The sequence below is a fragment of the Echiichthys vipera genome (assembly GCF_963691815.1).
Source record: "Echiichthys vipera genome assembly, chromosome: 2".
Lineage (NCBI taxonomy): Eukaryota > Metazoa > Chordata > Actinopteri > Perciformes > Trachinidae > Echiichthys > Echiichthys vipera.
In genome coordinates, this window is record NC_139827.1 from 30,023,785 (window position 1) to 30,048,259 (window position 24,475).

Sequence of the window (24,475 nt, forward strand, 5' to 3'; positions counted from 1 at the left end):
TTGTTGGGTTTTTTTGCAATATCACCATTGACGTGCCTCTTCTCTGGGGCTGCAGCTTAGCTTACATGTATTTGGCTTTTTTTTTTAACCCTTTTTTTCCCTTTCTGTTTTGTAAATTTTATGTTTTTAATTCTGCTGTTATTTTGTTTGCCTTAGCCTCAGTGAGGTGGTGGGGAAAAAGTGGAGACAGCCTTACCCTCACACACACACACTCACACACTCACACACTCACTTGCCTTTCCCACCATGCCCCCTTTCATCACCAACGTACCCCAACAGGCCCCCCCCCTCCTTTCTTTCCCGCCACGCCCACTTCTGCATCAGTTGTCCCGAGCGTTACACGAGAAATGGACTCGTGGACTGGAAGTGAACTGGGAACACACACCAAACCGTTGGCATAAATGGCTGCAGATGCAGTCACCACATTAGTCTCCACCATCACCCCGTCGCTGAGCTCTTCAGCACTTCAGTGTGGTTCACCTGCTACACCCACTCAGATCCACTGAGTAGCTCAGAATCACATTCATCTCAAAGTGTCCTACTTTGAGTTTTAAGATTTTAGATCTGGAGAAAAAAGAAGAGACTTTAACAAAGTAGTTAAATGGAAAAAAATCAGGGTTTGTCTCTGTGACTTTAGACTGCTTTATTGACTGGTTTATAAGACAGGAGATGAAATAAACCAAATACAACACCAGATCTTGTCTGTTTCTGACATTTGATGTGGTCTCAAAGCTTCTGTTGGGAGAAATCAAGGACACCTTATTTTATATCTTTTTATCTAATAATGACAAAGAATTATTGTATTACTGTTTATTTTGTGTTAGGTTCATTGATGACTCTAAATTGCCCGTAGGTGTGAATGTGAGTGTGAATGGTTGTCTGTCTCTGTTTGTCTCTGTGTCCTGTGATAGACTGGCGTCCTGTCTAGGTTGGACCCCGACCTCACGCCTAATTTCAGCTGGGATCGGCTCCAGCCCCCCCACGACCCCGACAGGGACAAGCGGTTAAAGATGGATGGATGTTTATTTTAAATTTGTGTGGATTTTTTTTTAAAAGGTATAAGGGTTTTCTTGCACTTCCATAATGTTAGGGGACCCCAAAAGTGACAGTGAAAAAATGGGTTAAACTTAAAGGCCAAAGTATCCTGACTTCTAGCTCTTAGTATATTGATAATTCAGTTTTATTTAATAATAGAACATTTTATTTCAAATTGTTCTTTTCAAAGTCTTTTTATTTTTATTTCTTATACATTTTTACCAAGTGGCAACCTCCATGGCTGAAAAATGAAGGCAGCCAAAGTGCCAAAAACTGGTGTCAGACTGTAAAAAAAAAAACAAAGGACGCAGCTTCCTGGCCTAAAAGTGAAGCCAATGCCTTAAACCAGAATTTTATCTAATCTCCAGCAGTGGGTGATTCCACTGGTTGCAAAAAGAAGTGCTTAGTATAGAAGTCAATGATAAAAGGACCCTACTCACTTAGTTTATTACCTCAGTAAACATTTTCTTAATGTGTTTATGGTCTCGATCACTACTTTCATGTCTACTTCAATACAGCATGATGTTCGTTTTAATGGTCCCAAATAGACAATAATACAAGGTATGCTTTACGCCGGGGGTACACGGCCACCTGTCATGATAGAGGCTTAGTGATACATATCCACGCCACTGTTTACATTAAAATAGGCGTGAATTTCTTTTTAGGTGTTCTCAGTGTTATCATATCAGAACTTTGACCCTTTCATAGTGCGTTTTCACTTCATCAAAGTTAAATGCAAAGTTTTGGTCAACGAAGAATGCCTTGATCAGCATTCGGTAGTTGTGCCTTGACAACCAAGCTAGCGCTAGCGTTAGCTGTTAATGTAAGAATCAGATGAATGCAGATGAAAGGTGCCTACACCATGAACTCACCCTTCAACCAAGTCCATCAGATGAGTAGCGGCAGTTAAAATCAGTAACAGTTTCCCTCTTTAGCTCAGCACAGCTAACCCTTTACACCATTGAAACGATAGTGATTTAGCACGGCCAAGCTCTGCCCTCCTGTCCAAATATGGTCACTTCTGGCTCAAAACCCAAGATGGTGCCAAACTCCTGGCATCAAAACAGTAGTCCACAAACCAATAGGTGATGTCACAGTTGCCAAGTCAGACAACCAAGATGGCCACTGCCCACTTTCAGCTTAATTTTGGATTTGAAGCTTGGATTTATTACTCAGCATTAAAGTTAAGAGCATTGGTGCAGAGACAGAGTGTAAATTTAACATTCCCATTGCAAGATGTTCTTAAAGATATTCTAAAGAGAAAGACATCTGTGTGAAGAGAAGAAATCTGGATTTAGCTAGCTGTGTGACAGCTGGGCAGGTGTGATGCTCTAATGGATGGCTCAGAGGGACAGGCGAAGGCGTGACTCGACCTTCTCTACCTCTGATTGTCTTACCCTAATATTCGTACTGTAACTTAAACCGATCTCACTCTTCACGTCTAACCTTAACAAACCCATCAACCAATCAGAGGTTGGTCATGTCCCTCTGGAACATCCATTCTCCAGCATCAACTCTATCCAGTGGTAAATCTCAGGATGGATTTATGGATTAAAATGGATGGTCCAGTTGGATGGGCGAAGGCATGACCCACCATACTGCCTCTGATTGGCTTCCAATGTCTAAACCCCACCAATTAAGGCAACAAGTATGAGCCAGTCAGAGGCAGAGTAGGGCCATAATGACTTTGCCATCCTAGGAGAAGAACATTTTCTTCCATTTTGGATCAGGTGGTGACATCCTGCTGGGAGGCTGAGAGCACAAGCGATTGGCTGAAAGCTTACCGGGCAGGCACTAATGCCAACTCCATTGTCATAAATAAGTGACATGAAATAAAAATGTAATTGGGTCAAATACATACTTTAGAACTTTTTTCTAAATCATTTCCTTTATGTATTCATATGATATATAATTATTTATGTATTTAATATTGCCTCTCAGACAGCCAACATTGTGCCTGGGGCCACTCACGATGTGAAGTATGTGCATCAGTCATAATAGCTCCACCTACCTGTGTCCGGTGAGATCCAGGTTGAGATTTATGTCTGTGAAAACACTTGTCAGTAGCTGAGCTAAACCATTATCTACCCCTCGGGAAATGGGCTTTGCTATACAAAGAATATTTTCCGTTCCTTGGTCATCTCGCTACCTGCACCAACCCTGCCAGCAAGGGTCAGAGGTCAGAGGTCAAAGGCCTGACTGCTGTACCCCGTGCAGTACTACCATTTCTCACTCACTCACACACACACACACACACACATACATATGAAGGAGACCAGAAGAGAACATTCCACAACAGCAAAGAGCCGGGCAGCACGAACATCCTGAGGAAACAACACTCACTTCCTGGCAAATTAAGCCAAGCCGACGGCTGCTCTGGTTGATAACCGCCACCGCTGGCTGACCACTGAGTGGCTGAGGTAGAGCACCACCTTAGTGTCCGCTCCCGCCCACTAGAATCAGATCTGCCCCCCACACACCACCCATCAGCCAGCGTAGTCACAAGTGTGTAAACCACCAGGACACCAAGCAGCGTTGGGAGCATCAGTGTTCCTCAGACAGTATGGGCCTCCTACTACTGCTCACCTCCACGCTCCTGTTGAGCTGTAAGACTACTGACCTTCTGTCTTCTTCTTTAGGAACCTTTTGGACTTCTTTTTGTGGAGGTAGTTGATAGATGTGTCTCTAACCTGGTGCTTTACTTTTCTTATCTTGCTCCAAGACTTCCATCCAGGGAGAGTGGTGGACGCACAGCGGTGTAAGTATAACCTCAGACAATTTACGCTCTACATAGAGACAGTTAACTGAATATCTGCTGCAATATCTGCTGTCATTGGTTAGAGCAGAAGGTGGAGTTTGTTTCCAGTGTTTATGGAGTATCATTGCTTTACTTTCCATATGCAGTCAGTTATCATGTTTTGAGTTCGAAGACTTTTTAATCAGTTGTCACCCAATAAAAGACCCTCCCAAGCACAAAGCCAAGAGAGACACATGTTCTGTCAGTGGAAACAGTCCTGTTTGTTATCAGAGCTCTCTGATGATCACTGCCGCCTGGCACTGGTGGAAAAGCTGTGGTAGGAAGCGTTGGGAACATGTTGGTGAGCAGTGTCACACGCCTCCCCGTTCCCTTGAGTTGGTGGATGATGGAAGGCATGAGTCAGCCTGGATCCATTGTAGTAGAGATGGAGGTAAGGTCCAGATTTAGAGAAAGACCTGTGTTTTTATTGGTGTGGGATTTTCACGAAAACAATTATTAGAAAATATATAGGAAAAGGAGTGGAAGAAGTGTTCACAATACCCCACTGTAAAAATACTATTTTGGGGGTAGAGGTCCTGCACTTAACAACATTTTACTGAAAAACTGAATCGAGTTACATGAGAATGGGCATTCTAAAAAGTTTAGATTTTAAACATAGAGAGAAAAAGTATAGGAAACAACAGAATAACACGGACATAACAAATTATATGCAAAAGACAAATAAAAAAACTATTATTATTAATCAATTATTAGTAATAAATTCTTACTTAAGTGAAAAAGAAGTATGTTCTTACAGGATCAAAAGTAAATGTGTTTGTTCTGTAGAAAGATGACTATTTTTGTATATGACATTTGATTTTTAACACTGATACATTTATGTGTAAAAGGAGTGTCACAATTTCAATTTAAAAGAATCGATTGAAAGGAGCTCATCATCGAAATCAAAAGCAGCATCAGTGATTTCAGCATATTTAAAATAATTATTTCAATTGGACCATTTGGCCTTAGTGTGGTACATCATAAAAGAAAATGGCAGCTATATCATACTTACATACCATGTAGCCTTTCTTTTCAGAGAAGAATTTGAAAATGTGAATGAGAGTTGTGTGGGTATCAGTGCTGATTTTTTAATGTCTTTTTTAAATTGAATCCAATCTGGATCTTATCATCAAAAGCCTAATCGAATTGTGGATTTAAAGAATTACGGCAGCCCTACGCAGCATTTGGTGATTGTGTCAGGTGGAGCTCATTTCACTACTTTATACACAGTTCAGTAGTTGTGTCCAGTGGTTTCCAATCTAGGACTCAGGACTCTCCAAAGGGACACAAGATAAATCTGAGAGGCTGTGTTGTAATTAAAAACAGTCGGGTACACAAATCTGATTTTAATTTTGTGAGATATTTCTCTAAACTTTGCTTTTCCATGTAATATTGGATAATTTGACCTATTTTGGCCTTAAGCAGTTATTGAAATAAAACCCTCTGAGAGGTTTAGAGGGTAATCACTCTCTGCTGAATCTAATAACTCAAAACGTTTTGTAAGGGAGTAACTGGATTGATTAAGTAATTAATAAAGTAATTATAGCAATCATATACAGTTTACGCAGTGGAGTAAAAAGTAAAATATTTCCCTCTGAGAGGTAGTGGAATAGAAGTGTGAAGTAGCATAAAGTGGAAATACTTAAGTAAAGCACAAGTACATCAAAATTGTATGTTAGTACAGGGCTTGACTAAATGTACTTAGCTACCACCTTTGGCTCAACATATAGGCTAGCTGCCATAACTCTCACAGCGTATCATGAGCCCATAGAAAATCTCTGCCCTGCACGCCTGATTTCTCTCATCATCAGCCCTGCCAGGTCCTGCTGAATGATGCTGGGCGTGGGCCAGATTCAGCAGGCTCTGAAGTGGTGATCTGTCCCCCGGGTAGCCTGTTTGTTTAACAAAGTGCTGTTCCTGCCCTTTTTTTTTTACTGTTTACTGATCCACAACACCCTCGTCTGAGTCACAACAGCAGTCTGTTGTCTCTAATACTCGACCATATGTCTGATGGGGAAGATGGACATATGTGTACAGATGCTTTCTGTCTCCGGTTACACCGCCGAACACTAAGCTGGGGTCACTTGTAAAAGTTACCTCTTAGTATATCCGAAAAGACAAAATATTGCTTTTAGTCTTGGAAACCTGCTTCTACAATTTTGAACCTGACACCAAATATCTCCTATTTCTTTCCACCTGCTTTTGCCTGTGAACCACACACAAATTCATGGCTTTGGGATCAGTTCAGGTGATTGTCTGAGCGCTCACATGTGGTCATGCAAATGACACAATTTGGCTGCTGTCATCAATCCAGAGACAACGAGGCTGAGAGTCAGAGAGCATCCTGGAAGTAAACCATGACAGTGTAAAAAAGCAACAGGATTGGCTGTCCTTGCACGTCTCTTCCTCACCAGAAAAATGTCCATATAGGTTGATTAATCAAGCAGCTTATTACGACCAATATTTATGTTTATTGTTAGGCCTTGACTACTAGGGACCGTAGTAGTTATGTTGGGGGAACAGATGGAAATCAGGTAACGTAGTATAAAGAGCTCCAAAGTCTGCGTGGGGAGTAGGTCGGCGGTCTGGGTCAAACAAACAGGACTTTCCCCTAGGAGATCTCTGTTCTTGTCCCAGGTTTTAAGTCAACCAATTTAACTATTAGTATGTAATCATGACACGTTAACAACATCACAAACTCATGTCCACACCAACACATTTGAACCCAAACTATGATCTTTTCCTAAACCTAATTATGTAGTTTTGTTGCCTTTACTTCAACAAGTAACTCAGTTTTACATTTACCACGTGTTTAAAACTGTGACCGTTTCCACAACGTTTAATAGTCATATGTCGTTTTGGGTATGATTAGCCAACAACCTAGTCTGTCATTTAGGTATGTGGACATTTTGCTTTGATAGTTGAACATTTCATGAACCATTTGTGTAAGATCAGTGATCAGGTTGGACAAACTGAGGCCTACCAATTATACTCACCAAGCCCCCTTACCTCTCATCTCTAAATAAGTCGCTCTGGTGGTGTCTTTTTAAGCTACCAGTGAATTTTACAGTCACGCATACGCATTGTCTCATGTGTGACTCATACCCAGTTGGGATGTAATTACCGGTATGATGAAATTCCATGGTAACACACCAGCTTCCTGTGTGCCAGGCCAATGCTTGATTGTATGGCACCAGTAATAGAAATTTCAACAGTCATTTCAAATATGCCAGCATAATGGCCTTTTGGGAGTGCTTATTTGAATGGGAATAGGAAGTGGAAGGAAATTCGATTCAATCTACTATGCAAACTGTGTCAAAGGTCAAAGGACGTGGGGATAAATTGAACACTCATGACTCCAACATAGTCTTTCTGTATAGCACAGTTTTGGGACTTTTAGGCATAATGGCCTTCTTCAGGATAAAAAAACAAGAGCCATCAAAAACACCCTGAAAATCACAAAGTAGAAAACAGATATATCCAATATTTAAAAATTAAAATTAAATGTATTCAAGTTAAGCATGCAACAAATAGGCCTACAGTTAACTAGAAAAAGAGCAAAAATGTATTATAAATACATATCTGTTAATTATATGTGAGTACAAAGAGTAAAAAGTAGATACAATATTTTCTATACAGAAAACTTTAGGTCTGTATAATAGAAGTTAAATCATATGGACAACATTCAGTTTGAAACACTGGATAATGGACATTACATTCTCAGGCTACAATGGTGGTCATTTGTAATCATCCAACAAGAACAAGCCATGAGATTAGGAACGTTTTACTAAAGGTTATAGCCCTCAACATTTTGGTCGTTAGGCCTACGCTTTTATTGTTTTTTTTGCCAAGAGTTAAGCTAGATGAGAAGATGGATTCCACACAAATCTGTATGGGAAATATCAAGCTAGCCTGGCGTTACCTGGACATAAAGATAGCAGTGGGCTATCTTTATGGCTCTATCCAAATCTCAACACGATTTATAAAGTTCACTAATTAACATGACTCTCCTTTAATACATTTGTATATGTCATAGAGAACGCTGGCATGTCTTGGCTGCTGCTCCTTGCTGCTGCTTCCCGCTCTTCAAAGTTTTTTAGTAGTTTGCTTTCTCTGCTGCTACTTCTACTATTTTTCGCCAGCTTTCTACTTTCTCGACCTGCTTTACCATCGGCTGACCATAATCGTATAAACTACCTGCCTACCTTGATCTAAAAAAAAAAGTCCTCCACGGTGATGCTAGGCTACTGATCCCACTAGGTCACATCATCCGCCGCCATTGTCTTCACTTTCACTGTTATGCCGACAATACCCAGATGTACATCACCACCAAAGCCATTACTCTTGCCACCTCCAGACTCGACTACTGCAACAGCATCCTTTATGTCCTTCCCTCCACTGCACTTCCAAAACTGCAATATGTACAAAATTCCACCGCCCGACTGCTCAGTACTCCACCTCCAGAGCACACATCACATTCCCATTCTCCGTGAACTTCACAGGCTTGCCCTACAACAACGTATCAACTTTTTGATCCTCCTCATCACCTACAGAGCCCTAAACAGCCTTGCACCCTCATACCTGACTGATCTCCTCCATCACCACACCCACTCTCCGCCTCCACTCTGCCGACACCAACCTTCTCACCCCATCACCAAAACCAAATATCGCACCCTGGGAGGCCGAGCCTTTGCCATCGCCACCCCTACCCTCTGGAACTCAGAAACACTCCCATCATTCAAAAGTCAGCTTAAATCCCATCTCTTCACCTACAACAACTAAAATCCACCATCTTCCACCCTCTGTTCTTTTATTAATGTGACGTTCTTTTGTTCTAGTGTTGTTTAACGTGCTTCCTGCTTGATTGTCTATTTAATTTTATTATTATTATATTAAGCGTCTTTGAGTACTGAGAAAAGCGCAATATAAATATTAACTATTATTATTATTATTATGTGTAACAATAATTGTACGCTGAACGGGGGAGTTAGGTGCTTAGCTCTCCAAATGCTAACCTCAGGTAATTGCCTCACTGCTCTAGCTCTATAGTAGTCTAAGAGTATTTCCCAAAATGTCAAACCGAAGGTCGTGCGAATGCAAAATTTTAAAACCAAGTTTAAAGTAAAAAGATGGGGATGTATTTTACTAGTGTCCTTTAGTAAATATATAGAAGGAAAGCACAGTGACAAAGTACAGAGGACAAGTCATCAATTGAGTACGAACTTCAAGCCTCATTATGTTGTGTAATTCCCTCCCTAGTATTTGCGATAAGAGACATCACCCTGTCCATAGAGCCCAGTGCTGATGTGGTTCGAGACACCAATGTGACTCTGAGATGCCAGGCCACCGTCAGCAGCTCTGGGCAGTTGGCACTGAGTCGTGAGTACACTATATACAAGGACAGCAGCACAATCTACACCAAGACCTCCAGCACCTCGGAGGATCTCCTGTACCCTCTCACCGAGGCCAGAGTCTCCAACACGGGCAAATATAAGTGCAAGATCAGCATCGAGGGGAAAACCATGACCAGTGATGCCAAGAAACTCACAGTATCAGGTTGGTTTTATTATTATTATGGATACAGTAGCAGAATCTGTTGTGGTTTGAAAAGTTCAGTTAATAGGCAACAATGGGGTCATCCCTCTGTTCGCTGGGTCCGATGTTCCTCGCTCGGGAACCTTTTTTCCCAAAAGAGTCCTATGTTCCCCGGTCGCATAAGCCTCTGTAGAGGTAAGGGTTAGAGTTAGAATTAGGGTGAGGGTCAGGGTTAGGGGGTAGTGTTAGGGTCTACGTAAGCCTATTTGCCAGGGAATTTGGCACTGACCAGGAATAACAGACCAAGGAACATGGGGGGGGGGGGCAGTCTTATGTTCCCCGGTCATATACAAAGCGGGGAACATAGGTACGTTCCCACTACAATTGCCATTTCATTTTTCAAGCACTATTGTGTTAAATCTGAGCACAGTTTTGGCATTTTTTGTTTCCAGGGCTGTCAAAACCAGTTCTTCACCTTAACAAGGGTGTGGTCAGTGAAGGGGAAGAGATAACGGCCAGATGCACGGCACCCGGCGAGACAGGCTCCATTTTCTTCTACTTCTACGAGAACTCCAAAGAGATCCTGGAGAAGCAGGTCAACTCCAACCAGGCAGAGGCCAAGCTTCGCATCAGCAGCATTGGCATCTACAAAATTCACTGTGCCTATACTGTCCTTGTAACGCCTGACTCTTTCAAATCTGAGGAAAGCCACACTGTCACTGTTTCAGTCAAAGGCAAGTAGCATTTTGAAATGTCTGTACTTTTTAAAGCATTGGACCTGTCTCATGGTTTTTTCTTCATTCATTTTGTCTCCATAGAGCTTCCCATCACAGCAGTTTTGGAGATTTTACCCCGGTCCAAGATCTATGAAGGAGACCAACTCGTCATCTCGTGCATGGTCAGAAACGTTCTGCACAGCTTTGAAAGTGTCCACCTTGACCTGATCCAGGGGAACAGGCTTCTCAGCAGTGGAGACACCAAAGTCAACCACAGCATGGTTGCACTGGCCAAGGACCCTGGGGAGTTTGAGTGCAGATTGGAAATGGGAGCTGTAGTGAAATTCGTCTCAAAGAAGATTTCAGTGACAGGTGAGTGGACAGAGGAAAGATGACTTGTGTGTGATTTGGTGTGCACACTGTACATATAAATCTGTATTCTAACTACTGATATTTTTTAGAAATAGAGATATTATCAAATGTGTGGCAAGATCAAAGAGAGAGAGGGCTGAAAACTGAAATGACCTAGTGAGAGATAAATAGAAGAATGAAATGAATAAAGTTTTGATTGATCAAATGATTAAGTTTTTGACTTGTCTGACTATTTTACTACATTCTGTCAGTTTTAAGCTCCACACATAGCATTTACTCTATTGCATGATATCAATGCAGATGATGATTTGCTCATTGTTGTTTATCCACAGAGCTGTTTTCAGTGCCCACTCTCACCATGTATCCTGCTGAAGTCTTTCAAAGGGAATATATGACACTAACCTGCAAAAGTGAGAGTTTTGCCTCTGAAAGGCTCGGCAGGGAAGAGTTGACTTACACTCTTGATCCACCCGAAAGCCCTCTGATCCCCAAGAGCACTGGAGTATTTTCTGGCAACGCCCTGCTGTATGATTTCAACTATACCTGTGTAGCTCAAGCCAAGGGCATCGTGAAGCACAGTAAAACCCTGACTGTACTTCCTAAAGGTAAGCTTGCTTGCTTCTTTCAGATGCAAATTCTGATTCACAGATTGAGAGTGGACCCATTTTAAACATTCATCTCATTATGTAAGTGTTTAACATGTTGACTTCATGTTTGAAAACCCCCCAGTAACTTTTATGGAACAGTCACAATTGTATCCTTTCAGATCAGACCAAGTAAGAGTTCTGTTGTAAAACTACAGGCACAGCGTAAATCGGAATTGATTAAATAAAGGATTAACGTAAAGGCTGCTACAGCATAAATTCAAAGAAGTGGTTTGACATTTTGGGAAATGCTAGTGGTATCGATCTTCTCAGCTAACTTTTTTCTGTGGGCAAAAAAAGTAAAGAAGAACATTTCCCAGAATGTCAAACTATTAAACTGTTAACCAAAAAATGCCACAAATGAGCTTATTGAAATTACTTCCACTTGTATGATATCAGTATTTTTTTTTTCTTTTTGTGCAAGAAAAAGAGGTTAAAAAACACAAGATAATAATATAAATCAGACCCCTTTCTATATTTCCTTTTTGTATTCATACCAACTGCATGGATGTATGCATGAATGTCCAGCAAAATGCTCAATACACAACATGTGAAAGAAGTAATAGATCCCAACTTAAAGCGGCTACAGTCAGTATTATATATTGGCAAAGAATCAAATAACTGTCATATGAAAGGGGTCACTCATGGTGATGAACTATATCACCTGAATCTGCGGCTCACCCCAGCTCTGTTGAGCAGTTTATCATCTTTCTGCTCATTCTTTTGATTTCTGGCCTGCAACTTTACTGGTTTGCTTCATTCTCATCATTCTCATTGCATTGTTTTTAGCCACAGCAAGCAACTACCCTCTGCACAAAAAGCTCCGAAAATCCACTGAACACTACTTGCTCAGCACCAAACGGCCTAAATACTGGAGACTAGCTGTAGGACATAGTGGAGCATTTGGCAGCTACAGATTAAGATATGTCCCTCAGAGTTGGTAGAGACTAAAAACAGAGCTTAAGGAAGAGTGAATATTGGACTTACATTCACCTGGTGGCAAAACACAAATTCAAATTAGGGCTAATGTCGCTCACTGGTGGTTTGCTAACAAGTTTGTCATGTCAGCTTATAAAAGTAATGTCAGCATTGACTTCACAGCTAGTTCCCTCTGCTGCAAAGTAGCAAAAAAATATGTTACTGCAGGTGCAATTCCCAAATTAACAGACATTAATAGCATATTATGAAAGTGGGGCATGAAGCCAAAAAAGTTCAACTGCTGCGTCTAAAGATAACAAGATGAGTTACTACTTCTGCACTGTTGGGCTCATAGAGCCGGCGCACGAGAGACCTCTGGTGTAGTGCTCTGCTAACTTGAATGGGGATGAAATTATTAATTGTGAGGCTCCAGAGTACATTAGGCTTTCCAAATGCTATTTGGCTGAATCGATCAAATTATGATATAAATAAGCTTCAAAAAGCTGTCTTCACAGTCTTCGAGTCCTAAGTTCTGTGGCGGTCACGACACTTGAAAATGTATGTCTTTATCAAACTGGCTTAAAAGCCTGTTGCACCTGGTGGTCTGGATGCAACCTGTGAGAGAACAGAAAACACTATACTTCTTTATTGTATCACTGTACTGTACTCAATGCTAAATATCCCATCCTCTATCACATCCTCCACAAGTTGCTATTATTGTGTGAGTGTTGCGGTTTTCATCATAACAGTAACCGAATAAAGCATTTACATCGACATCACCTCTGACCAAATGACAAAAAGCAAAAAGCTAGTTAGGCTAGTAGTGCAAGCAGGGCTTTTGTTTTTTGCTTCAAAGGATTTGTCCAAATGGAGTCAGCGTGTTTTATTTTTTATCTTTTTCCTCTTTAGTTTTGGTCTCCACTCCAAGGATCTCGGTGGTTGGCAAAGCAGTCCTAGATAAGCCTGTCAAGATCCTATGTCACTCGGACATTGGCAGCCTGCCGATAAACTACACCCTGCTGAGGGGGTACGACCAACTGAGCACAATCACTGTCAAGTTGCCCCTTCAAAAAGCTGTCTTCACAGTCACCATCACCAAGCCTGTTGAAATCAGCAAGTACATGTGTGAGGCGAGCAATAGTGCCAGGGAAGCCCCGCTCAGTAAAAGACTCAACGCTACCGTCATAGGTAAATATTCAGAGCTAGTATGTTTATTCATTTTTACATGGTTAGTATATTGTTAATCTGCCTCATCAATAAAGTCACTGCAGAGCCATATCAGCCTTATAAAACTATTCTCTAAACTATAACTCATGTAGGGAGCTAAGCTATCACTAGCAACCTGTTAGCTTAGCCACCAGCACTTCTATCGCTCACTGCCTTATGTCTTGTGTGTTTAATCTGTACAGAAACAGAGGTATAAAAACGATAATTGACTTTTTACAGGTAATTATCATAAACTAAGCTAACCGTATGCTCGTGGTAGCTTCATATTTACTTCTCATCTAAGTCTAGGTAAGAAAAAAGGATTGAGGGTATTGGTATCATATGAAACTAGAAGGCGTTAGGCATCCAGTGGTACCAGCATGTCATGCTAGCTTCTTAAGAAATAACACTCCAAAGTCAGGCAAAATTTTGGAAAGGGAAAAAACTTGACACATCTCAAATTTATTTTCATAAAAATGGCAGGTCTCTTAGGGTTAAAGAAATCATTAATGTAATAAGGGTATGTGCCATGTTTTAACGACTCAAAAAACCCTCACTTTATAATTGAGACAGTGCTGACTAATCGCACCTCTTTTCTTCTCCCAGTGCCTCTGACGCAGCCGACTCTGACTGTCATCCCCCACGTACCAGAAATCTCTGAGGGAGACGATCTCTACCTCATATGTGGTGTTAAAGGCACTCCACCTGTCTCCTTTAAGTGGTACCGTGTTGGCAGAGAACAGCCACTGTATACCACCACCTCCGACAAGAACAACACAGACTACCAGATCCCTGGGTTGTCCAAAGCGGACAGTGGCACGTACTTCTGTGAGGCTGTCAACTATGCCAACATTGCCGTCTTCAGTGAACAGGTCACTATAGAGGGTGAGACTGGCTGACGAACAGAAAGACTAAATTGTGTCAGTCCCTAAGAAATAAGAGAGCTGGACTTATCAGGGAAAACATTAAGCTTTGCAGAAAAGAACCAGAAATGTTTGTTTGGGACCTTCTTTGACCTTTGTGCCTTTTTGTATCTTTTCAAACCTTTGAATCTTCTCTTCCTTACTCCTGTTTTATTCCCTGCTTTCTTAACCCCTTGTCTCTTTTTTCTGTGTCTCCATATAGTGCGCCTGGCGTTGTGGAAGAAAGCGTTGATCGGCGGGTTCTGTATGCTGGCGCTGTCTGTGTTGGTGGTGGTGTGTGTGCTGTGCTTCAAATCCAAGAGAGGTAGAGAGACCTACAGTCCTCCAGCAACTCAGGCCTCTTATATCTAACTATGTATGAAAAACATCCTTCCTCCGCCTACCCCCTCCTGCTCTTCTTCTCACCTCTCCTCTCTTATTGTAGGTAAAAGAGAAGCAGCTGCTGAATTGTCAGTGTGAGTTGGCTCGACTACTTGCTTCCTCTAAATGTGACAGATAAGGTAGAAGTTAGTGACAGTGTGTCTACTAGTTTAATAGATGAGGCTCTGTGAGTGTTATGTTTCTGGTATGTATAGCCTTGAAAGAACCATACTGGTTGTTTTGCATGTTTGTACTATAAAACCGCCACAAATAGTCACATAACCCTCCGTAAATTTATTTTTCTACACACACAAGAGTGGTATCGGTATCAAACAAGCATATTTATTATTATCTATTATTATTATATAATAAATGTAATTTATTACTCCCTAAGGGAACTTGCTGTGTTACAGTCACCAAATCATGTAAATCACGACAAAATAAATAGGTAGGTCAGAAACTAAAGTAAGGAATAATGTAGAGCCAGCAGGTCATTATTGCAAATTAAACCCCAGCAGGATGTCTTGAATGACCCTGAAGGCTCCTGCTCACTCTACATTATCCTGATTATTGCACAACTTCTTACTAAAGAAATCAATAATTTGACAAAAGATACTGATTTAAAACTGAGTTTATTGATTTAAAAATGGTTTTCCATCATGATCAGAACCAAAGCAACAGTCAGAATGCCATAACTAACCAATCAAAATCAAGCATTCGACAAAGCAGTGTAATAAATACAATCTAAAAAAAAATTATGTATATATATATATATATATATATATATATATATATATATATATATATATATATATATAAATAAGCTATATTCTCGGGTGGTAGTGTTCAGAAATAGTACTAGTCATGAGGATAATGTAAGAGATTTTTGGATATTAAAGTGAAATTCTGGTGTAAAATCATCCCAGGGTCTTTGTAGGCAAATTCGGTCATCAGATAAGCCATCGAGACAATTTTTAGTATAACAAATATTAACGTAGACTTTCCAGAGAGTCGCTAACAGCCTACCACGGCTAACAAGAAAAAGCTTGGGGCGGAGAGTTGAAGGCATTCAAGCGTCTTTTTTAACCACTAATACTGCTCCAAATAACACCAAACCTCTGCAGTAGCATGAGAAGAGTCCTGACACATTGACCGAAACACCAACAACGTAGTTAGTGAACCTAGAATTTATTAAAAGAGTGTTTTAAAGACTTACCTACTGGCCCCGGTACCAGCTGCTCCATTCAAGTCAATTACCAGATACAATCCAAAGGGAAGGATGATTTATTCCAGCAAAAAACTTAAACGTTGTGGGTTGTGGCAAACACGGTAATCCCTCTGCCTAAGGGTCTCTATCAGCGTCTCAATGCCCAGATTCCAAACAATAAGCCACTGGTTTATCAGAGCACGGTCAACGTACTGCAATGGCAGCCTATGAAAAGATTCTGGGTTGAAAGCTTTCATTTTTGTTTCACAGCAGGGAAAGAAACAAACACGAACCATTCTGTCTCTCTTCACTTTAAGTTGCAGGCTAGTCTTCTTTACCCGTGCCTGAACTCACATATGCTGTGCGTCTACCGGCAACACACGACCCCTGCCCCCTGAGATCTTTGTTATGTTTCGGTGCTGCAGGAAAAGCTGTGTAGGACTTTTCTACACCTTTTACCATCTATTACCAGCCTTTACGTGTTTTGCTGGAATAAATCATCAACGGGCTTCAGCAGTATTACTGGTTAAAAAAAGCTGCTTTTATGCGTCCAACTTGCCGTCCCGAGCTTATCCATGTTAACCGCGGCAAGCTGTTAGAATCTCCCTGGAAAATCTACATTAATAGTTCATACACGAAAACAAATTTTCTCGATGGCTTATTTGATGACCAAATTTGCCTGAATAGACCCTGGGATGACTTTACACCTGAAATTCACATTAAGATAAAAGTAACTGTACATGAAATATATGTATACTCACTGGTAGAGGTATTCTATGTAATAAGAGTTGAATAAAAGTGCAGGAAAACACAAAAAAGTACAAACAGGCCCAAACTTAAAGGCCACCAGTATGGTTATCGAATGCATGATCAGTGTGTATCAGAGTTTATTATTTGCAAATGGTTTTCATGCTTTAAATCATTTTGGCATTTAGTAGATTTTTCCTTGACTTCACTGCTGCCCAAGTTGACTTCATTTTCACCATCTCTCAGAAAGCCTTCGAGCCCTAAATCAGATGACTCTTTAACAGTGAATCTAACCCACGACACAGAGGTTTATAACGCAGCCACAGGTAGCTGTTTTACTATTCTCCTGTGTACCACTGAATGTCCTCATTAGAATTCATCTTAACAACCATGAGTCATTTCTCTCGCCTCAAAAGTCATAGCATGTTGTAGCCACAGCAATCCATTCCCATCCCATGATCCATGTTCTAATATGCATGCAGGGCCCATGTTGTGGTGACCGGGCTACCTCTGTTTATGTAACTGTCTATGCTGCTTTTCAGTTGAAGATTTCCTGTTCAAGTTTATTTGCACGCATAAACATGTGTATGTTTGAGCGTATTGTCTTCGTCTGTCTCTGACTATTTTTTGCATGTACATTGTGTGTGTGTCTAAGTATGTATTTGCAGCGACAGGAAAAGTCGGATGTTGTTAGAAAACAGTTGTTGTAGGACATAAACTCTTCGAGGTACAGGCTGTGTTTATGCAGGAAGAAGCTGCTTCAGTAGTTAAATCAGAGAACATGACATTGATTGTCAATTGTTGAAAACTTAGAGCGCCCATTATCATCTTCTTCCAGACGCAGCGCCACTCTATGATGGCACAGAGGGGAGAGTGACCAATGGGGCGAGAGATAGCGTGGCGTCGCTTCCCGTTGACATCAGCAACAGGAGCAGCTACAGTATCCCAGCCACAGTATAGAGATGCCCCACAATGGGCGGGACAATTAAAAAAAACTTTCCAAGAAAAGGAAATTCTGAGAAAGGAATGGAAAGGAATTGTTTTTGTGATGCCAGGTGTTGTAGATTTTGGACACTTTCTTCACTGATCAGTTTCCTCAGTGAAAAGGAGGGGTGTGTTATGAAACAATATAAACCACGACCCGCTGCTCCCTCTCCCCTCCCCCTCCAGTCTAGATGGCAATTTTATACTTAATATTACTGTCTCTGTCATTTGTTTCTTCGATCACCATGTCCATGTGATTTCATGTCCTTTATTGTTGTCTGATGTGCATGTTTAAATGGCCTTGGTGACATTGATTTGTATATACATGTTATCACCATCACAGGAAATGTGTGTATATATTTTTGGTTGATCCCCTGACTGGTTGGAAGAGACACTTGTAGAATAAAGACATTGGTTTTATTTAGAAGTGTGTCAGTACCATTCATTTTGCTCCAGCTATTGCATCTGAGGCTAAAACCTTTTATATGCTGCACAAAATGCACAATGGTTATTATTATCATGCCTGCATTAATCCTCCATATGTGCTGGATGCTGGGACCATCCTAAGTGCAGGTCCAAGACGAGAATACCAACGTAACACAAATTGGATTCATTTTCTAAAAAGGAACACACAACGGAGACTTCCCTGAAACGTTGAAACAATAGAGTCTGCAAAAAATCTTCCCATGTTGGCACAGAGCAGTGTTTGTGCGTGTGTGCGTGCGTGTGCGTGTGCGTGCGTGTGCGTGTGTGTGCGTGTGCGTGTGTGCGTGTGTGTGTGTGTGTGTGTGTGTGTGTGTAGGGTGTGGTGAGGTGGGGGGGTCAATGTTGATAACACTAGAGGTGATGGGGGGGTGGGGGGGCTTATTTTGTTTCAGGCCAGGCAAGTTTGAATGCATGCAGCAGGTTGAGGAAATGAATCACATAAGCCTTGCTTGAGCTGTGTGTGAGATTACATTACCAACTGGGAAGTTGCAATGGGAAGTTGTTTTAGCCAGAGCTTATTGTGCGGCCGCTGCTGAATTAACAGCCTATTGTGCACAAGGCCTGGGGAAATTTCTGTATGTACCAGATGAAGACTTGAATTCTGCTCCTTTGTGACTGGTTTTATTTTAAGAAGGCCAAATTGTCAAGATGTACCACAAAAAGTGTCCCTCATCTCTCCATTATTGCTTTAAGAACATGATATAATCTTGATATTGGACTTTAGTTCTTGTAAAAATAATTAGACATCTTGGAAATATGGTATTCATTTGCCAACTCCGACTTAAATATAACGCTACAGCCTGGATACAGCCATCTTAGCTTATTGTAGTTCAGATTAGCTTTGCATAAAGACTGAAAGGGAGAAAAAGATGGCGTGGCTCTTTCCAAAAGTTTTTTTTTAATCCAAAGTGTAAGAATTGCAAATATCCCTGCTGTAAAACTGCAACTTTAGATTTTACTTAAGTTTTATTTTGAAACAAACAAGATAAAACATGCTAATAAGCAAGAGTTAGAGACTGGCATTGCCTTTGGACAGCGCTAGGCTAGCAATTTTCAGTCTTTATGCTAAAGCTAAACTAAGCTAGGATAAACTAACCTGAGCAAAAAAAAAAAAAAGCTAAGCTAACTGGTTGCTGGCAGTAGCTTTATATTTAGCATATAAAGTTAAGAGTGATATTATTCTTAATATGTGTGTTTGCCAAAATGTTTAGCAACACGTACTCAAACACGTATCACCTATATGTTAGGTGACATTCATACATGTGGCTCTGTAATGTGTAGCTAATTATATTGCTAATTACCTATTAAGATACATTTCTTTAATTGGTGCAGAATTTTGACAACATAATTAAAGTGTGTGTTTGTCAGTCCACCTTATGACCTGATGTTTGTCTTTCTGTGTGCAGTGAGGGTGGACAGAGCTGCGGTCAGTGTGTGGAGCGAGCGACCACCTGAAGCCGGTGAGTCGGACTTCTGATATACTGAAAATGTTCATTGTTTGAATAACAGTTGACACTGTAGCTGAAAGGTAAGTAGGGAAGAGTCATAAAGTTAGCAAACGGATTCCGTAATATCAGTTGCACAGCAGTATCCACCTAAACCTTGCTAACATTAGCTAACATTGGCCACTGGTCATACCAGACCTAGTTAGGCTATGCTTATTTCATAGTCTTGCTTTAAGTGTAATAAGTTGCTGAACCAGTTGTGGAACTTTACTTGACGTAGATCAGGGATGTCAAAGTCAAATACATCAGAGGGCCAAAAAAACAAATTTGCTACAAGCCGAGGGCCGGACTGGTTCAATGTTCTGAATGCTGATTAATAATGAAACCGAGGCAGTCCACTTGCGGCGCTGCAGTAAGTTTGCGGGCTACCGTTGCATTGTGGGTAATGTAGTTTTGGTGCATGAAAAACACCAGCAGGCGGCTGTGGCGTGCGGGCCGGATCTAATACTAATCAAATATCATCCCGGGGGCCAAGATCATTCATTTGCGGGCCGGATCTGGCCCGCGGGCCTTGGCTTTGACACCCATGACGTAGATAAAGAAAGAAGAGATGAGAAAACTTTATATTCACAAAAACAACCCCAAGATCCACTTACTAGCTTTTTCCAAATCTTTCAAATGTGAGTCGCTGTCATCCATAGCTCTATCATCTACGCCTATGTTAAGCATGAACAACAACTCAAGGTCTGTAGCACATAGCATATGATTGAAAGCTCCGGAAAAGACAAGTAACTGGTCTAAAAGTTTGAATTTTCTCGTTAGACTTCCATTTTCAAGGTTACGAATTAACTGTTATACTTAAAGGGATAGTTTGGATCTTTCGAAAGTGGGGTTGTATGAGGCAGGCTACTTATCCAAGGTCAGTGAATTACCTACAGTAGATGGAGGTCTGAAGAAGCATGGAGGAGTACAGGCGCAGAAACCTAGCAATGTACCGCTGTGGGGGCAGAAGCTTAACCTCAGAACTCATTATCTGTTTAATGGTATGCTATATTAAGGATATTTCCACTGCTTTTCTTTGCCTTTAAAGAATTGAAGCTTTTGTAAACATCTGTGCTCTCTTCAAATCCACCAGACGCCATTGACAAAAACAATAATTTTACTTCGTAGAACACAGGAGTTGCTGGTCTACTGCTAGCATAATCGGTTCGTTTGTTTGTGTCATTGTGTGACTTTGATGTTTTGAAGGGTTACAAACTAATTTGTAAATTAACCAGTTGAGGCACTGACATTTAAACTGACATTGATGTTTTGGGGTGATTAAAATATGTTTAGCTGCTGATCCCGTCCACAGCAGTATATTATAGCTTCTGTGACCACCATCTACTTTTGGTTATACACAGACTATGGTACCTTTTACTACCCCCCTTCAAAAGATCTAAACTATCCCTTTAAGAAAAGTTTACCCTCATTAAAATAAAATGAAGTCATGTAGGGGGTTAAGCATGTTTTACAGAGAATCTTGTTCATGTATTTGGATGCAGCGGATGATGAGGAGAGCAGCGTGGCGTCCACCGAGCCGGATGTGGAGTACACTGAGGTGGTGCATCCCCGGCCAGTAGATACTGCCAGAGGTAAACAGTTTTTTGTTTTTTTAAATTATATTGCTTTGACTCCATCCCCCAGCCAATCTGTTTTTGTTTCTTACCCTCCAATCTCTTTTTCTTAACCAGTCTACACATTCTCTCCCCTCCATTACAAACCTCCCCATTAAAAAAAAAAAAAAAAACCCAAAACATTTTTCTCCGCTTTCCCCACATTCCTTTACAGTTGATAATGCAGAGCAACACTTCCTGGGAGGGGCATAATTACCCATAATTAATACATCTCCAAGTTGCTGTAACGGCAGGGATAACTGCTGGGATTTCCAGAACCGTTGCAGACCTCATAAACAGGAAGGGTTGAGCTAAATGCCACGCTGGTTTCTGATACTGGCCCCTTCTTCGTTATGGTCCTGTGCTCAAGGTCCCGATGGGCTGAAGATGGCAGTTATAGAATGTGACACACAGCCCGCCTACTTTTAGATTCCTGCTAATGATAAATTGACAGTATCAGCTAAACTTTGTCTTTTGATGTTCAAGCAGGCTAATGTGTTGCTTTTTGCATTAACAGTCCCAGTGAGGAAAGGCACAGACACAGTGTACAGCGAGCTCCAAAACTCTCCACATGGTGAGTTGTACATGTTTAAAGCTGAAGAAATGACTTAAATGACTGTGTGTAATTGTGAAAGTCATTGCTAGTAATGACAAAGCAAAAATATCAGCCAACTCATCATGCATTACTCATCAGCTCTGCGTAGCTTTGAAGTTTCACTGTGTTGGTTCCCTCTCACTGCTCTCTTTAGCTTCATTTTCCAGCCACAACAGGCAGCTGATAAACCCACTATACACTACCTGCCCACACAGTTAGCAAAGATAGTGAACACAGTGGAGTATTTGCCAGGTAGGTTGACAGTTTACTGTTACTATATCCTGTTACTGCTGGCAGGAAGTTCCTGTTATTAAAACAGCAGCCAGACGCTGGATGTGTCTATCAAGCAGTCCATCGAAGTCCAAATGTTTCCTGCTCAACAGTAACAAAATCATTCTGAGTTGCTGGGAGGAGCACATGCAAAAGCAGGAGGAGATATTCTAAATATTCATGCAGACGACAGGGACAGGACTTGATAGAAACCATACAGTACAATGAATGGTTTAAACAACGGCCTCTGCAGGAAGAATAAGTGAGTCAGCAAGCTTAGCCACTGTCATAACTGTCAAATGACTGATGACTAATGAATAACTATGCGGTGAGAGTGTGCAGGATGCACATTTAACCTGTGATGCTTTTTCCTGTAGGTGCTGCTGACCAGCATGACTATGTGAGTAATAAGCTGCACAGTCACACTCAGCTTCTTCTTGCTACTTATCATCATTATACGTCTGTACCTTTTCTTTTTTTTTACTCGCCTGTAACTTAAGGACCTTTTACACTACCTATATCATTGTCAGTCAGTGCTGGTAGAAGTAGGCCTGCTCAGATCTGAAAAGAAACTAGTAACTGAAGTTATGTCTTAATTGTAGAGGAGTAGAAAGTACAATATGAACTGTAGTGGAGTACTTTTGCAAATACATACCTACCTGTATATCACATATCACAAATCCTGTATATATATATATATATATATATATATATATATATAAGTGTGATAAACAGGTAATAATATAATATAAATATATATATATAATCAACTGTCTTCAACTATATGTATACGGTATACAGGTGTGTGTGTGTGTGTGTGTGTGTGTGTGTATGTATAAACCCAGTTGACAGTTGATTTGTATCTCCTACAGTTTCTGTCACAAAATCTGTTGTAGATAGCTGTCTTTGACTTTGATTATTGACAAGCCTTTGAAAAAAAATAACTTTAAAAACATAAATCCATTGTATTGACATCTCAGCCATTGAATACAGTCAATTAAAAAATTCAAAATGCTCAAACTTTACATCAGCTTGCTATGATGACATGTACCGTTTATTTCCCCCCAAATACTACTACTACTACTACTACTACTATGCTTCTGCTATGTAACTCATTACAATCTCTAGTTCAACATTTCTTGCATTGGTCTTTCTGAACAAATAACACAGGTTTGTGCAGTTTGAACAGTTTGTATTTATAACTCAGTACCTGTAGACAGTACACACTCCATTCACATTTTAAAACAGCCACTGTGCACACTCGTTTACTGTGAATAACACAGTCTAAATACTGAAATCCTTTAAAGCCTAATGCTAAAATGTTTTCAAGCCTTCCATTACATCTCTTTCTCGGCTAATACATTAAAGTCAATGGGTTTTTTACATGTGAAAAATCAAGCAGTCACACACATATATGCTTCACTAGTTCAATCTTAACACTTTGCATAGTGACACGTTAAATGTTTGTTTGTTTGTGTGTGTGTGTAGTATTCAAAGAAATAGTAAATGATATTAGAAGCCTTTTGACTGATTTGGATAAATGTACTGTTGATTTAAGTCACACCTTCACCATTAACTTGCACAGTGATTTAAATAAGAAGTTTTATACGTTAGAATTACTCGTGTATGTTACTTTGATTCTAAATGACTAAAAGGATCCATGTGTCACTGGCCACCTCCTGGTCACAAGGATCCTTTGCAGGCCGAGCGAAAGGGAAATGGTCGTCATAGTTTCCAGACAAGAACAAAGGAATTTGGGCTGGGGCTTCCTTCCCTATCACTTGATCAGATCAGCGCTGTGGCCCAGTCAAATTACCTCCAAGCCCATCTCAGCCAGCAAACTGTCCCCCAGTACGCCTTAATCACCGCTGCTCCTCTCTGCCCCGTTTGTCCCTACATGGCATTAGAGGCAGCTTCGAATAATAAGCTAAGGATGTGACATCATGATCTAAAAACGGTCGATTCTTTCATCAGTGTATCTTCTTGATGGCAGATTATGCGCTTGGGTCTGACAGTATTATGGTTTGTCTGCTCCTCAGGAAACCGATGTTCAGTAGACAATTTAGAGTTTGTATTACGGAGAGAAAGAGAGCATCCCTAGGGTGTAGTATTAGGTTTTGCTCCAGTAAAAATGAGGATTAGCACTTAGGTAGTTAGGGAGATGGCTGAAAACACAGTTTAAAATCAGATTTGAATTTACGCAGGAGCAATTGTTTTGCACATAATGCCAGAAGCCGCAGAAGTGATTTTCTAACCTTGTCCTGGGATGGTTTTAAATATCACAGTCCTGGTACTTATATAATAATGTGTGCTTTAGTCTTAACTGCTCTGTGTTGTGTGCCAGTGTTTGAGGATCAGGATAATAAATCAGTCGCCCATGACAGTGTTTAATGGCTCTGCTCTGTGTCAACAGGGTTCAGTAGAGTACACTGAGCTCAACAGTGAACAACATGAGATTAGTCACCACTGTCCAGAGGTCAACAACCACCAGGACCTGCCCGTGCCAGTGGACTAGTGATTATCGCCTTCTTCTGTTTCCATTTCCACTCCTGTCTCTTATCTACACCTTTTTCATCTCTA

At 40.8% G+C, this 24,475-nt stretch overlaps 1 protein-coding gene across 2 annotated transcripts; it reads left to right on the forward strand.

The window, feature by feature from the left end:
* The first annotated feature begins 3,552 nt into the window (after positions 1–3,552).
* pecam1b (platelet and endothelial cell adhesion molecule 1b) lies at positions 3,553–24,475 on the forward strand. 2 transcript variants are annotated; one of them, XM_083935841.1, is made up of 14 exons: positions 3,553–3,641; positions 3,758–3,793; positions 9,092–9,388; positions 9,820–10,101; positions 10,186–10,455; positions 10,788–11,060; positions 12,927–13,205; positions 13,830–14,108; positions 14,349–14,450; positions 19,337–19,390; positions 20,920–21,009; positions 21,548–21,604; positions 22,273–22,295; positions 24,309–24,475. In XM_083935841.1, exons 1-14 carry the CDS (start codon positions 3,599–3,601, stop codon positions 24,408–24,410), a joined length of 2,187 nt encoding a protein of 728 aa, XP_083791967.1. In that variant the 5' UTR covers positions 3,553–3,598; the 3' UTR covers positions 24,411–24,475. The 2 variants fall into 2 exon arrangements, with proteins under 2 accessions (XP_083791967.1, XP_083791968.1); XM_083935842.1 differs by lacking the exons at positions 19,337–19,390; positions 20,920–21,009; positions 21,548–21,604; positions 22,273–22,295; positions 24,309–24,475 and adding exons at positions 14,571–14,601; positions 16,707–16,786; positions 17,299–17,774.

What these genes read in the sequence shown, in the direction of transcription:
- pecam1b (XM_083935841.1), top strand. Translation starts at nt 3,599, where the DNA reads ATGGGCCTCCTACTACTGCTCACCTCCACGCTCCTGTTGAGCT. An exon ending in GTGCTTCAAATCCAAGAGAG is followed by an intron (nt 14,451 to 19,336) that starts GTAGAGAGACCT and finishes TTCTGTGTGCAG; the next exon opens with TGAGGGTGGACAGAGCTGCG. An exon ending in GCCAGTAGATACTGCCAGAG is followed by an intron (nt 21,010 to 21,547) that starts GTAAACAGTTTT and finishes TTGCATTAACAG; the next exon opens with TCCCAGTGAGGAAAGGCACA.